The 16,735-nt window shown below is 38.4% G+C and overlaps 1 protein-coding gene across 3 annotated transcripts in view; it reads right to left on the reverse strand.

Moving 5' to 3' along the window:
* The window catches only part of LOC124256297 (multiple epidermal growth factor-like domains protein 10), a 115,339-nt gene that overhangs the window by 22,604 nt on the left and 76,000 nt on the right, over positions 1–16,735 (reverse strand). For all 3 annotated transcript variants that reach the window (XM_046690274.1, XM_046690275.1, XM_046690273.1), the window contains 9 exons: positions 13,356–13,496; positions 10,789–10,929; positions 9,524–9,623; positions 8,378–8,451; positions 4,076–4,206; positions 2,224–2,311; positions 1,809–1,885; positions 1,329–1,365; positions 953–1,050 (listed from right to left, as the gene is read on the reverse strand). In XM_046690274.1, the coding sequence (XP_046546230.1) occupies positions 953–1,050; positions 1,329–1,365; positions 1,809–1,885; positions 2,224–2,311; positions 4,076–4,206; positions 8,378–8,451; positions 9,524–9,623; positions 10,789–10,929; positions 13,356–13,496 (887 nt within the window). The remainder of the gene's footprint in view (positions 1–952; positions 1,051–1,328; positions 1,366–1,808; positions 1,886–2,223; positions 2,312–4,075; positions 4,207–8,377; positions 8,452–9,523; positions 9,624–10,788; positions 10,930–13,355; positions 13,497–16,735) is intronic.

Genomic DNA, 16,735 nt, shown 5'->3' on the forward strand with positions numbered 1-16,735 from the left:
TGCACATTTGAAGAAGAACACGTTTTATGGATAGAAAACTTTATTGCAATATATGAGATGTTTCTGGCTAGATCTTAACACTGTTATCAAGCAAATGATACACACACACATGGCGAAATATATATATATGAAGAGTATTTGAATTTATACAATTAAAGAGGTTGGTGTTCAATAACAGCGATTTGAAACTATGATCGTTTGTTAAACAACTTTCATCCTGAGTTGAATAAAATTCTCAGATTTAAATGTTCATTTGGCAAGGTAAAATTATGAGGATTCGCAATCTTATTTTCACTTTATTTGATTTACTTTTTTATCTAATGTGAAATTCATAGTTGATCGTAAGCTAACATATTCAAAGAGATTCATATCAACACACACACAAACACATTCACAGAAGCACACACAGACATTCTCAGTTGGTAACCCAGCTATACACCTCCTAGTACGTCGCACAGTATGTCTCATTGTCTGCTTCGAAAGACTCACGTCCACCATTACATGATATAACAAGAAGACATGGTCATCAATATCCCCCACCAGAGTTCTGTTCCTATTTGGTTCCTGTTCCTTAACTCCACCACAACATTCATGTCCTGAAAACACATACCACATTTGGCTTCCCTATCTGTAACGGTTACTGAGAAAATCTGAGCCATTGGGGATCAGTTCAAGAAACGCAGGACAAGGGCCATAACTCTGTCACGAATTGTAACACGATTTCCGTTTTAGAACACCATCAAGGCATTCATGACCTGAAAACACATACCAAATTTGATTTCCCTGTCTATAACGGGTTTTGAGAAATTCTGTCATCATCATCGGACGGACGGAGCTCAAACCAATATCCCCCTCCCACTTCGTGGCGGGGAATAATGGTATATTTGATCAATTACTTGAATCATACAGATGAGAAGAAATTGACATTTAGATGTTTGAGGAGCAGTATCACCTTGATTCCCTCCTTGAGTCTGGTGAGCATGACGATGATGTCGGTCTCCTCCTGCCAGATCATCCTCCAGAAGTCGCCCACAGTCTTGGGCATTGGGCCTTGTGAACACACATAACACTGTTACTGTCGATGGCATAAAAAGTTCAAACAAGACATTCTTACGGTCCCATTACAGTGAATTATATCCCAGGACAACGTATTGACGTAACTGAATAAACTGGGGTCGCAATTTAAGTTAAGGTTATCATTAAGATAAATTTTATGAAAATTTAATATATTTTCAAAATTATCCGACAGGTTGGTGAAATAAACCCGACATATCTCCAGCATTTGTATTACAGAACACATCAGTAAGGACAGGTGGTTAAAACCTTACCTTGGGTTGCAATAAAGGCCTTCTTCTCCTTGTAGGTCTGTTGACAAGTGTCCAAACATTATAATTTAGACTGTACTTTCAACCCTCTCAGTGACTCTCGTATTGAGCAGGATCAGTGTTACCTTAGTTACTATTTTGTTTCAGGTTTTAGTGACTAATGTGAAGAAATGACTCATGAAGTAATCAACATGTCAGCTCAGGACGCTATGTTCATCTGGTTGAGGGACAAACACTGGCTCTGAAAGGTCCTTACAAACAATGAGGGTATAATCCATAAAGGCGTTACATGTTCATGTTCTTCTAACGTCTAAATCCCTATAAGAGACACATTGATTTATAACAGTAAATGCAACCTGTTTAAACCCAAACGCAACTATCTATACGTCGATACCACATCACATACCAGGTCACTTATTCCTTGAGACATTTCAGACATTGGAGATATGTAATGCGCAAGCGTTAAGGATAAGACAGACATACGTTGATGTAGTTGGCGTTGATGTAGTCGGAGTGCTTGTCCCTAGGCGTCTTCTGCAGGACAACGCGGGAGTGGTCATCTGGAAAAGAGATCATTACAAAGTGAATCGGTATTATTTTACGCCGCTTTTAGCAATATTCCAGCAATATCACGGCGGGGGACACCAGAAATGGGTTCACATGGGGAATCGATTCATGGGGAATCGAAGCTGGGTTTTCGGCGTGACGAGCGAACTCTTTAACCTCTAGGCTGCCCCACCGCCCGATCATTACATACGGACCTACTGTTTGACTTTATTGCTACTGTTAAACTGAAAAGCATCAGAGGTTTCGTACACGTGAAAGGTCAATATTAATTTTCGTGGTATTTCACAGTATATACCGTCCACCGTTAAACAAATTAAAAGCGAGCTCGTACAGGGATACATGGCTTTGAATCTGTTCTTGGGCCTGTGTTCTGGGGTGGTGGCAGCTGTGTGAGGGTGGAGCAGACCTCGAGGCACTCTCTGGAAATATAGACACATAGTAACTACTTCTTCCTTAAACGTCATAGGCACTATATCACACCACGCTTTCTAAAATAAAAATAAATAACGTATTACTCTCAATAATACTAACCATCAGCTCTCAGGGAAGCTACCATATATTTTATTCCTCAGGGAAGCTACCAAATTTTATTCCCTCCCCGTATTTTGATTACAATATTAAATTAAAAAGTTCGACTGAATTAATGCAAAGTTGCAATAAATCGACTCTCACGCCCTCTACCGGCCGAACATTATTTCAAGCGAACCCCCATATAGTTATGTCCCTTGGGGCGCTCTTTACGAATATCCTAAGCACAACTTGTGATTGAAACCAGTTTGGCAAACACCGACAACACCGCGTACCACTTTACATTCCATATATGGCAAGTGTTCTCTGTTTGGAAGCTGTTCGCCTTGAACTTTCAATCATCGATTTCAGGCAAGCCGTTAGGGATAAGTCTTTTATTGCATCAATATGAAGCTAAAGAGAGTCCATATGCTCAAATATATACTCATCGCAAAAAGTTAAGCAACACAAATTTGTAGTCTCATTACATTTTCATTGATTGAAATTGCAAATCTTGGAATGATGCAATAGAAATGTGAAACATATGTACACACGATTAGCAAAATGAAATGATATTGAGCAATAATCGACTTACGAATCATCAAAAGCATGTACCCGTGAAAGAGTTGTGTACAATGTGCTGCATTGATGGAATAAAATGTTAACATTAAGGTTCAAGTCAGTTTTGGACAGTGAAGCAGTGTTCAGTAAAGCGTATGACCGCCATGAGCACAAATGCAGGCTTCTACACGTCTTTGCATTGACCAAATGAACCTTTAAAGTTGATGTTGTGGAATGTTCTGCCGTTATCTCTGTAACGCCTGCTCAAGGTCATCCAGAGTCTGGGGGTGAACATTGAGACCGTGAACACGACTTCCAATAATGTCCCAAGCATGTTCAATGGGATTAAGGTCAAGTGATCTTGCAGGCCAGTACATATGTGTGACGTTATTGATCTAAACAACATCGTTAACAACTCTTTCTCGGGCACTATCATCCATGGACGGGCATTATCATCCATAAAATTGAAGTTAGAATCCGCTTGTTGTACCAGAGGAATGATTACAGGTAGGTTTACACCGATCAGGGTGCATGTGTGAAGAGTGGAGCACATTCATGCCACACATTTCGCATGTTCTTTCTGAGGGTGGTTGTGTTTCGGTGATGTTGTCAGTGTTATCAGATAAATCAATTTGACAGTCCCTAAAGGTTATGTATTCTTTGAATATTTACCTTTCAGTAACACTGAAATTACACTGAAAATACTTGTTGCTTATTTTTTGTGAGGAGTATATATAATATAGACCAAAATATTGTCGAAAATGTGTGACATTGTGCCTTTAAGCTACAGTATATGGAATATATACAGATGTACGATAAAAAAACGACGTGCACCAATACGTACGCAGCTTCAAAAACGAAGCCATCAATATTTGAGATGTAGTTTGGACATTGTCTGTGACGGGACAGATGCAGCATGAAGGTACCCACATTACATTATGGAAATACTCAAATGCTCTTCGAGTATTTTGGACACATTATGTCTTATATATTTGGAGCAAAGTAAATGTCGTTTTTTAGGAGGAAATATACGCCACTACTGTTCACCAGAAGGATATATAAAAGACACCTTACTGTAGAAATAATTAAATAAAAAAAGGTACAATTCTACGTACCCCATACTCGGACACAAACTTGTCTTCTCTCTTGGCGATGTATTCTCGAAGCTCAGCTACCTTCACCTTGGTCAGTTCCACGTTGACATAAATGCCGTCTGCATCCCCTTCATCCGACACGGCCCCTTCACCTAAGGAATCACAGAATATCACTGCTGCCGCTATCTATAGGATAGTGGCTGATCAGGAAATATTTTGGGTTTACCTTCTAGCAGTGACTACCCGTGAAGATCCGGGGTAGAATAGGTCTTCAGCAACCCGTGCTTGCCACAAAAGGCGACTATGCGTGTCGTAAGAGGCAACTAACGGGATCAAGTGGTCAGGCTCGTTGATTTGGTTGACACATGTCATCGGTTCCAATTGCGCAGATCGATGTTCATGATGTTGATCACTGGATTGTCTGGTCCAGACTCTATTATTTACAGACCGCCGCCATATAGCTGGAATATTGCTGAGTGCAGCGTAAAACTAAACTCACTCGCTCATTCTAGCAGTGACAACATGCAGTCCAAGTTTGATCCATGCGGTTGGTGACCGCCTCCGTGGTGTAGTGGTTAGAGCGTCCGCCCGGAGAGCGGAAGATCGCGGGTTCGATCCCTGACCGCGTCATACCAAAAGATGTTAAAATATGGTACTTGTTGGTCCCTGTCTGGCGCTCGGCATTAATGGGTACAACAAACACTGGTCGGCTCGGAGTCAGTATAATGTGACTGAGTGGGGTATTCATGCTTCACTGCGGCATGGTATCTCAGTGGGCTAGCACTATAAAACCAGCTTAAGTCAGGGCTAGTACAAGCAGCCACACATACACATACACACGCATGCACGTCGTCATATGAGCGAAACATTATCAAGCACGACGTTAAACTCAATTTCACCTCACCTCACCATGCGGTTGGTTGTTTTCTAAAGCTGCACTGACGGCGGTCTGTATACAATCGAGTCTGGACCAGACAATCCAGAGATCAACATCATAAGCATCGATCTGAGCAACTGGGATACAATGACATGTGTCAACCAAGTCAGCGAGCCTGACCACCCGGTCTCGTAAGTCGCCTCTTATAACAAGCATGAGTGGCTGAATCCGAATCTTCGCGGGTCCTGGTCCATGGGGCATCAAATGGATGTCAGAAGGTGACCAATAACATGCGGAGAAATACATTAACCCTTGGCCATAAAGACAATGAGTGGACAATAAGTGGAAAGTGAGCCCAGTGCCTGGATGAAGAACCAGTGATCTACACAAGAGTCAAATTCATCACCATTTCAATCCATGTAAATGTGAACTGGTGCATCGGGACAGGGTCTATTACATCAGTATTGGTATGGAATGGCCCTTACTGTGAGACTCAACATTATATATAACTTTATTCAGTAGAAAGGCCACAGGCCCATGTACAATATCTATTACAATACTAAAGGTATGATGTGCACAACAACTAGAACATATTTTTATAATATATATTCACAATAATAATGCGCTACATCGCATAAACGCTTCCTTAACCAATTTGCATAAATCTATTTTCATTTTGAAGAAGGCGAATGATAGAATTTCTATCTTTACAGTCAATATTTAACATGTATTCTGTTCTTAAATCATCATATTGTGGGCAAATAAACATAAAATGAACCTCATCTTCTAAAATGTTCTTACAAAATGGACAAAATCTTAATTCTCTTGGGATATTATTTCTTCTACCTGTATTCTTCATAATATTTAATTCACCGAATCTTAAAAGTGATAAAAACCTTCTTAAATCTTTGTTATATAATGTTGACAACTATGATTCCATATTAAACGTACTTTTGACACATGAATAGAACTCTAAATTAGAATGTTCATTTAACTTAGAAACTATACACTGGATGTTTTAAATATTTAACTCATTGAGAAAACTGTTTAAAAAATAGCATTGCCCACATAAAGCTAATAAATAACTTTGTCACCATGACGCATAACAGGTATTTATACAGTTACGTGACTATAGTCAGAGGTCCAGGACACATTCATCAGGGCTGTACGGGGTATTTATACCGTTACATCACTATAGTCAGAGGTTCAAGACACATTCATCAGGGCTGTACGAGGTATTTATACAGTTACATGACTAACGTCAGAGGTTCAGGACACATTCATCAGGGCTGTACGAGGTATTTATACAGTTACATGACTATAGTCAGAGGTTCAGGACACATTCATCAGGGCTGTACGGGGTATTTATACCGTTACATCACTATAGTCAGAGGTTCAGGACACATTCATCAGGGCTGTACGAGGTATTTATACTGTTACATGACTAACGTCAGAGGTTCAGGACACATTCATCAGGGCTGTACGAGGTATTTATACTGTTACATGACTAACGTCAGAGGTTTAGGACACATTCATCAGGGCTGTACGAGGTATTTATACTGTTACATGACTAACGTCAGAGGTTCAGGACACATTCATCAGGGCTGTACGGGGTATTTATACAGTTACGTGACTATAGTCAGAGGTCCAGGACACATTCATCAGGGCTGTACGGGGTATTTATACCGTTACATCACTATAGTCAGCGGTTCAAGACACATTCATCAGGGCTGTACGAGGTATTTATACTGTTACATGACTAACGTCAGAGGTTCAGGACACATTCATCAGGGCTGTACGAGGTAATTATACTGTTACATGACTAACGTCAGAGGTTTAGGACACATTCATCAGGGCTGTGCGAGGTATTTATACTCTTACATGACTATAGTCAGAGGTTTAGGACACATTCATCAGGGCTGTACGAGGTATTTATACTCTTACATGACTAACGTCAGAGGTTTAGGACACATTCATCAGGGCTGTACGAGGTATTTATACTGTTACATGACTAACGTCAGAGGTTCAGGACACATTCATCAGGGCTGTACGGGGTATTTATACTGTTACGTGACTATAGTCAGAGGTCCAGGACACATTCATCAGGGCTGTACGGGGTATTTATACCGTTACATCACTATAGTCAGCGGTTCAAGACACATTCATCAGGGCTGTACGAGGTAATTATACTGTTACGTGACTAACGTCAGAGGCTCAGGACACATTCATCAGGGCTGTACGAGGTAATTATACTGTTACATGACTAACGTCAGAGGTTTAGGACGCATTCATCAGGGCTGTACGAGGTATTTATACTCTTACATGACTATAGTCAGAGGTTTAGGACACATTCATCAGGGGTACACATTCATCAGGGCTGTACGAGGTATTTATACTGTTACATGACTAACGTCAGAGGTTTAGGACGCATTCATCAGGGCTGTACGAGGTATTTATACTGTTACACGACTATAGTCAGAGGTTTAGGACACATTCATCAGGGCTGTACGAGGTATTTATACTCTTACATGACTAACGTCAGAGGTTCAGGACACATTCATCAGGGCTGTACGAGGTATTCATACTGTTACATCACTAACTGTCGGAGGTTTAGGACGCATTCATCAGGGCTGTTCGAGGTATTTATACTCTTACATGACTAACGTCAGAGGTTCAGGACACATTCATCAGGGCTGTACGAGGTATTTATACTGTTACATGACTAACGTCAGAGGTTCAGGACACATTCATCAGGGCTGTACGAGGTATTTATACTGTTACATGACTAACGTCAGAGGTTCAGGACACATTCATCAGGGCTGTACGAGGTACTAATAGCGCGTTACATGACTAACGTCAGAGTTTCAGGTTACATTGTCAAAAATTAGTTAGTGAGTGGTTTTACGCCGCTTTAGCGATATTCAGAAATTGGCTTCAGACAGTGTAACCATGTGGGGAATCAAACTCAGGTCTTCAGCGTGGCGATTTAACCATTAGGCTACCCCACCACCCCGTGTCAACACTGTAGGCGAATGTTCTGAAGGTTAAAGATCAAACAGTATGTGAAATACTGGAAATACTTGGAAATACTGATTACATCCATGTAAAAATGTGTGGCAAGACAGTAAGGAGAAAAGTAGGCAACCCCATTTTCATGCATATTGAAAAGCACAAGGAAATTCAACAAGGAACGGTACATATATACATTTACGAAACAGTAACAAACATGATGTCTGATGCAGTTTTGAATTGTACCTTATGTTCCCTTTGTTTTGATCTAGGTGAACAGTTGACTCTTTTCCCCTGTGGTAGTGGCGGCGCCCACAGGTGGGGCGGGATAATGTTACCTTTGGAGAACACGTGGTACCATCTTTGGAAACAGAGCTTCTTTAAAATACACTTTTTTTCTGTTTCTTTTAATTTATTTTAAAGGTATTTATACTTACCCGGATATGCTTGATTAACGACGACATCGGGCGAAGCTGCAGCGACGTCAGTGTTCGACTTCCTTTGTTTCCGTCTGTGTAATGTGATCAAAGTGTATTAAAAATAATGTTGTTAGCCCCACATAACAAAAACCCCAACATGTTCAAGTACAAAACGTACCATACAACTTTATGGATGACAACTTCTTGTTTATTGCACATAGCGACGTTTCGATGTAGGTTCTTACACTGTTCTCAAGCTAAAAGTATTGGTCCATGCAATAAACAAGAAGCTGTCATCCATAAAGTAGACAAATTATAAGACTATGTAAAATTCTTAAAATACAGCACTGTTACAGCTTTAACGAATGACAATAAAACGATCTGACAAAGATGTATTTCATTTTCGACTCACCAACTTCTAGAATGCCCATCAAACAGTTACAAAACGTATGTGTATCTGCAGCAATAGATAATTATAATACATGTATTCTTTAAATACAGTACTGTTACAGCTTTAACGAGTGGCACTTAGACGCTCGTACTCCTTGTAGAACCTGCATCGCTACACGGTGACATATTGAATTAATGGAATCAACGCCAAACATAGTTTGTCACTTTGGTGTTGCTGTAAGCTGTAACGTTTGGTGATGTTATTAACTGTTTGTGAAGCGTTGTAATGTTGTCATCTGCAACGTGTAGTGATGCAGTAAACTGCTTTGCAATGTAGTTCAGTATGTGAAATGTTTTGTGCCTTTTTAAACTGTTATATTTCATAATGTTGTTGGCTGCTATGTTTTGCTGTAACTTGTATTCTTGTGTAATGCGGTGGATTGGCATGTTTTGTAATACAGTAAACTGTTGTGTTTTGTAATACAGTAAGCTGTTGTGTTTATAATACAGTAAACTGACATGTTTTGTAATACAATAAACTAGCATGCTTTGTAATACAGTAAACTGTTGTATTTTTTAATAATGTAACGCTTTATCATCATGGATTCTCCAGTTTGCAGTCTGTAATATGTTGTGTAAACTGTAGACTTTTGCCCATTTATTAGTGTGTCTAGTAGTGCGAAGTGTTCATGTGGTGTAGTAAGCTCTAAAGTCTTATGTATTCAGTTGTTGTAATCTGTTACGTTTTGCGTTGTGAACTAGAATGTCAATTACCTCTTCAGGAAATACATCGCAACGATCATCGACACAACAACGACAACGGCAAACGCATACGCCACACCAGCACCGGCATGACCACCTGAGTTCGAGGGTTCTGAAATAATAATTTTCCTGCAGGTGAGCAATATTTCATATCACAAGCGACATTTTATCATGTTTTAGGTAGGTTCATCAATGAACGAGGAGGTAACCGAGAGACTCTATCCGACCCGTGGTCTCCAAAGTCACATTTGCAGCACAGTCGTATATACTCTAGAACAGGAACCAGACAAGTCATCTGCCCATTCTCCAAACATAATCAACCAACCCTTGGAACAAATACGTACATACTTCAAGAGAAGAACCAGGCAAGTCATCTGCACATTCTCCATTGTCCAAACACAACCAACCAACCCTTGGAACAAATACGTACATTCTCCAGAGGAAGAACCAGGCAAGTCATCTGCACATTTTCCATAGTCAAAACACAGCCAACCAACCCTTGGAACAAAAACCGTACATTCTTCAGAAGACCAGAACCAGGTACGTAATACTTCATCAAGCACATTCTCCATAGTCCAAAACACCAACCAACCCTTGGAACAAAACGTACATTCTTGAAGGCAAGTCATCGCACATTCTCCACAGTTAAACACTTCAGAACCCTTGGAAGTACGTACACCAGGGAAGTCATCTGCACATTCCTCCACCAAGTCCAAACACGACTTCAACCCAACCATCTGCACATTCTCCACAGAACGAAATACTTGGAACAAATAGGTACTGTTACGTGCTGATTCCGTGAAAGAAACCAACAAACAACTAATAAATATGTTGTGATTAACGTTTGCATTCCAAAATTAGCTAAGTTCACAAATCAACACAAAGGTACCAATATGGCGCCACAGAATAGTGTGGCAGTACAAGTTCAAAGGTAATATAACAAATGAGCAGTGATTATAGCAATGGAGGCAATGATGGTCAAATTCATCCCCGGAAACAGTAATCCACTTGTAATCCAGTAATCCAGATGTAAAGTGAGATCCAATGGAATAACTCGCTCCACTTACATACTAAAACCTAACCTCATGAAATTTGTTCCAACTGTTTACACCACCATTATGATACATTGCTCAGACAGACCAAGCGACCACGGGTCAGGATACATTCACATTCCAGTAAACCCGCCCACAGGATACAGCCACATTCTAGTGAACCCGCCCACAGCCGAGATACATGCTGTTCACCAAGACAGATTCTGTCAAGACAGTGGTACTTACGTTGAAGGTTACACGTCGCACCCACATACTTGGGTCTGCACCCACGGGGACACTCCCCTGTGATTGGGTCGCACACCTCCTCGACGCACATCCCACATGTCTCGTTGCAGTTGTAGCCGTAGAAGCCGGTGCCGTTGCAGTCTGATTAAAACAAGAAACATTATGAGTCATTAATTAGCTTTGTCACGGATCATCCCTGATTCAACACATCTACCACAAACTTGTGGGTGCTGGAAACTCGAATCGAATCGACGTATATGGGTCATTTTCAAAATTGGTAGGATTTTCAATTCTTTATTACAGTAAAATCAAACTCTTCAAAATTGATTTTATTTTTATTCAAATACAACCTCAAACACTTAATTATTAAAAAAATACAAACATGCAGACTGAAATGTGCTAATTGACCTTTTAATTGATACAAAAGTAATTAAAAGGGTGGGGGACTGTCCTGACCGTTACCACTTCTTACACAGAATAGGGATTTGGAAATATAATTCATAAAAATCTTTTAAAGATGGCAGACACAGCTTTTACACAGACTTAATCAAAGTTGGAAGTAAAATCTATTATCATGAATCTTGAAAGTGTTATTTTGTATCTTTCATTTATTTGCATATAAAGATTGCATTTTTCTAAATGAAATGTGTAATAGAAATTGTAACTCGTAACAAATATGACATGTTTTCTTCCATGCTGTGGTAATGGTTTGGACATTTGTCATATCAATACAAAACTTGTGAATGAATTAAGGTTTTTGAATAAGAACAAATTGTAGCTCCTAAAGAATAGAAAAACATACCTGTCTAGATTGAAAATCACTTATAATCTAAAGAAGAGTGCAATTGGGGAACGAAAATTGAATGAATAGTAACGGTTGTGACATTATTGGTAACGGTCAGGACATCAGTGTAACAAACAAATGTTATCCCTCTAAAAAATTGCAAAAGATTAAATTCTGAAAGGTACTGCAACAACTATGATACTGTACACATGGTCATGCTACACAGGCAACTGCATAGATGTCAGTTTGCTGTTGATATTATCGTGCAATATTAGTCTCCACGAAATATACTTCTTTCATTCACTTGGATACCTTTAGTTTTTGTTAATAGTGAGATGGTAACACATATTTATCAAATACAAAGGCCAACATATTAGCACCTATCAATATTCTAAGTAAAAACAGTCAAAACAGACTACACCAAAAAAATCTTTAAAGGTTGGAATACAATTAAGTTGTTTAACATTACTACACTTTGTCCTAGACGTTACCTTTGATTCATAAAGACTATAGATCTTATAGAAAATAGAAACTTAACATACTAAATTCGTTTTGGTTTTTATTATTAAAAGCAGACAGATAAGTAAATAGAAATTTATCATCACACCATAGAACATATTCTTCATAAATGAAATTTATTAAAGAAATGTCCTGACCGTTACTATAATTTGTCCAAACCGTTACTAAAGACTGTGTTTTTTATGCTACTACATCAAAACTCCTTTGAACAGTAAAATTCCATGCTTAAACTATCTAAACTCTTAAAGTAATTATAAATTTGTTATACTTCAAATATTAATGAAGAACTGTTGGAAATGCAAATCATTTTGTCCTGACCGTTACAAGAACTGTCCAAACCGTTACTTTGCAGAATGGTAATGGTTTGGACAGTAACGTTCAAGTCAATTTGTAAGTAAATCTTAAATAAAAAAAATAAATGATCCCTAAAAGATTTCAAAGCACATGCCTTCCACCTCTTCCTTTTCTGGGCACCATATCCATTGAAATTTAAAAAATAAGAGATACATATTTGACACAAAATACATTGGTAACGGTCTGGACAATTAAGGTTGACACATAGCATTGATACTTATTTGACGGTGTCAATTTTCTTTAAAATGTATTGAATCTCTTTATTTCATCTGCTGTCACATGCACAGGGGCTAACTCAAACAGACACAGGAAGTAGTATTACAATCCAGCTCCAGGTGGAAATTATTGCAGGAATTTCATACACTGGTAACGGTCAGGACACAGAATCACAGGACAAGCATGTTACAATTTGCAGAAAAAAAACTTTTTAAGTTAAAATTTTTTATATGCAGCCTGAGTATGCTTGATCAATCCCAATTGGCATAATATGATTTAATTTGTTTATTTGCATTTATAATTACATTATTTGTGAACATTGATATTAGGACCGTCACCTCCGGACGGAGCAAATCTGCCAATTTTGACCCCAAAATGTGGTTAAGCATAAATTTCAAAATGACAAGACTAATGATATACAACATTTAATGACTAGTAAACATCTAAATATGTTTTCTAGAACAAAAAAATCCTTTTAAACTCGCAGATTTTTCTTTTATTTGGAACGGACAAAAAATACTACCAATTTTGAAAATGACCCATATACAAAACTAGATAGCAGTTAAAAAGATGGAGCATTACAATGCAGTGTAGATTTTCACTAACTGATCTAATGACAGTGCTGTAGGCCTTGATCGTTCCTCGTTCTGCTCACACCTACAACTGCATGTACAACCATAATGTGACAACCCACCTGTTAGACATTGAAGCCCCTTCCATCCTCTCTCACACCAGGAGCCTGGACACTCTCCTGTCCCCTTGTCACACACATGTCCACCCAGACACTGTCCACACTGATGGCTGCATGCTGGACCGAAGGTACCATTTGGACATGCTACATATGAAAAACATTGAATTTACACATTCAGATTTGTTTCTTTTCCCAATCAAGTCAAGGGTACAAAACGTAAAATATCTAACGTGAAAATGCAAATGATAAACAGGGCAAAAAGGAAATAAATTACATGCCTGGCACATGTTGGCACGCTCCAAAATGGATATTTGTATTCCTTGTCATCTGTACAGAGTAAATAGCCCTTGTCTTGTCGGAGACATTCAACAATGCTTTGGACATTGTGTGCCACTGCAGCAAGGAATCCATCAGTTAACAAAAGGCGTGTTTACTGAATATCAGTACTCGTTTGGTGCACAAAAGTAAATGTGTGTTTCAGTCGATCCAACCAAAGACTTTGACATTTGTCTGTCACATTAGTTGTTACATTGACAGGTGGTTATCATGACAAAATATCTCTGGTTGAATATGGCTTAGGCTATTTCCAAATTCATGGCTGAAGTTAGACATTAGAATATAGACCGAGGTCCAACAGTATTTGGGATTTGAATTTCAAGACTACCGAAACCCTCGTGCACGCCAATGGCAGAGGCACCAGCAGCTCAAGCCTGCAAAAGGACCTCTGCAATTCTGGTGACACATACATTGGTGAAACCCTCAGACCCACAATAAAAAACTCAAAGAACAACAAACTCGACCTCAACTCCGCTATTTTCGAACACATCAACATGATCCAGGAAGACGCCAACACGTGGGAACCAAAGTCCTATCTACCAACAACAACAACTGGCATCACAGGAACTTACAAGACATAGACATCAGGAGATCCCAACCAGCAATCAACCCTGACGTTACTTACCTAGCACCTAGAGCTTGGGACATGTAATTTATTCATCAATGCTTGTTTTTCAGACAGACAGACAGACAGACAGTATATCTCTTTTCCAGACACTTTTATTCAGTAAAGGCCACTGGCCCATAAACAGACAGACAGATTGCGTGGTCACAGATGCATCACATCACATAAATGGTACACATAGAGTTATACACAAGCTCTGCTCTTAATTCGAATTTGTACATTATATAACAATAGACTAACATCCTTAATCACATCAGCATTGGTAGATTGCATAATATTTATAAAGTTGTTAAAATTATTTCACAATATCTTTATCTCGAACATCAGATAAACATGCACAGATATACAAAATATGCCACTAATCTTCAGCAACATTAATACAAAATAAACATTAAAATCTTTCATTAGAAGCAATATTTTCATATCTCCCAATCTCTATTGGTAAGTTAAAATTTACACATCTGAATTTTGAAAGGGCAGATCTAAAATTTAAACAAATATTACCATGTCAGTATGTTTTTCTTCATCTAATAGGGTTTCATACTGACAACTATAAATAGTTTTGTGCGAATTTCAATGGAAGTATTGCAGGATTGCTTAAAATTATCATTTTTAAAAAGAAACATGAAATACGTAACATTTCCATCATCAATACAGTGCTAATTAACTACTGGCTTTCCGTGTTATCTTATCACTGTTGTAGTTTCACATGTACATATATAGCTGTCTGTTTCCTGGTCTTTCACTACAACACTCTAAACGACTCACTAACTAATCAACAATACAAACCCCGACGCAAGCAACCCCCTTAACTACCAATATAAGCCCCAAACTGCCAGCGCTTGCTCGCAAAACCCTACTTCTAACCCCAACCTGGCAATGCATAACAAACCTCATAACTGAACACAATCTAAGTAAGCTAAAATAAAACACCCCCCCATTAATAATCTTAAAGGTCACATAAACCCTAGGGGGTAAAAATACATAAATCACTAACTGGCATCGTTATAAATGAAACCCCGTCATTAAAACTACTCATTTCGACCTTTAATTGACTTAAATCGACCTTTTTGACAACAGTGCACAATTCTCACCCGCGAACGATATTTCAACCAATCAGAGCGGCGCGACTCTGTGACGTCATATGAGGAATAGCTTTGAGGGCCGATGCAGAATTCATCTACATTTTAGGGGGTAAATTATCTTGTTTACAGGCTTGTATAAACCTGAAATCGTGACAATTGTTGTGGAAAATGAAAGCTATATGTTCTCACAATCTACTGGCATTTAATTTTGTCTCCTGCTTTGCCTAGTTTTTCAAGTTACAACTTGTTTTCATAGACGCTTCTGTCACAATTGATTGGTGTCGTTAGGCCCTATTTGTATAATGACTGATCCAAATTGATCCCATTTCTGTGTTTTTTACCTCGATATTTAATCATGTCATGTAAAAATCTGTTTGTATTCTCAAACAGTGTCGGCCCATAAGTTTTCACATGCAATACAGCAATTAATACTCCCTTGTTGTAACCCGTGTTAGGTGGTATAAACCTACACATGTTATTTGTCATCATTCACTTGATGGTCAGTTAATGAATTTATAACAGGTATAATTAGTGGTAACACACTTAGATTACCCGACAAAGGTTCCCATTTGGCATTTCTTGTGTCTGGAGTAAATATTCAACATTATAAACATCGATCAAAGGATTAACCGATAACACGCTGATTGATTAATTACTTTTATCTTACACAGCGGAATTGTCAAAAGGTAGTGTTTATGTATGTAGATTTACTAATCTATACTGAATACACTATGTTGTGTCGGTGTCTGCGTAAAAACAACGTCCTTCTTTCAAAGGATTAACCGGCAATACATTGATTGATTGCCCATTATTGGCTAACTAAATTACTGTTTTTAATGAAAGGCGGACATTATGCAATTAGTTGCCAGGTGTGCTATCTTGGGTGACCAATGAGACTATACACCAATACCTGAAAAGATTTATCACTTTTCGTATATTAAACTGTTAAAAGACACATCATTTGGAACAGTTTTGTGGATATTGATGGATACATTCCTCAAACAAGGTAATGGCCTGATATTGTTCCTATAACTTTAATCTGTTTTAATTTTAATATTTGCATTTTGTTTTTTATTCATTTGTCGTAGCATTCAACAGAATCATTGTTTTCGCCGTGAAGTGTAATGAGACATACAACATACACTAGGGTGTGTGTGCGAATTATGATTCACATTGGCAAACTATAAAATGTCTAGATATTACAGTTCTGTTATAAATTCACTATAAGTATCAGCAGATCGTCAGCTTTTTATTTAGTTTCAAAATGCATAAAAGTATGATAATAAACTAATTAGGATTATAAGACCAAATATAAAGACGCACATTGACTAGTATCT

This window comes from Haliotis rubra, unplaced genomic scaffold (genome assembly GCF_003918875.1).
Source record: "Haliotis rubra isolate DU_JTF1 unplaced genomic scaffold, ASM391887v1 Scf623, whole genome shotgun sequence".
NCBI lineage: Eukaryota > Metazoa > Mollusca > Gastropoda > Lepetellida > Haliotidae > Haliotis > Haliotis rubra.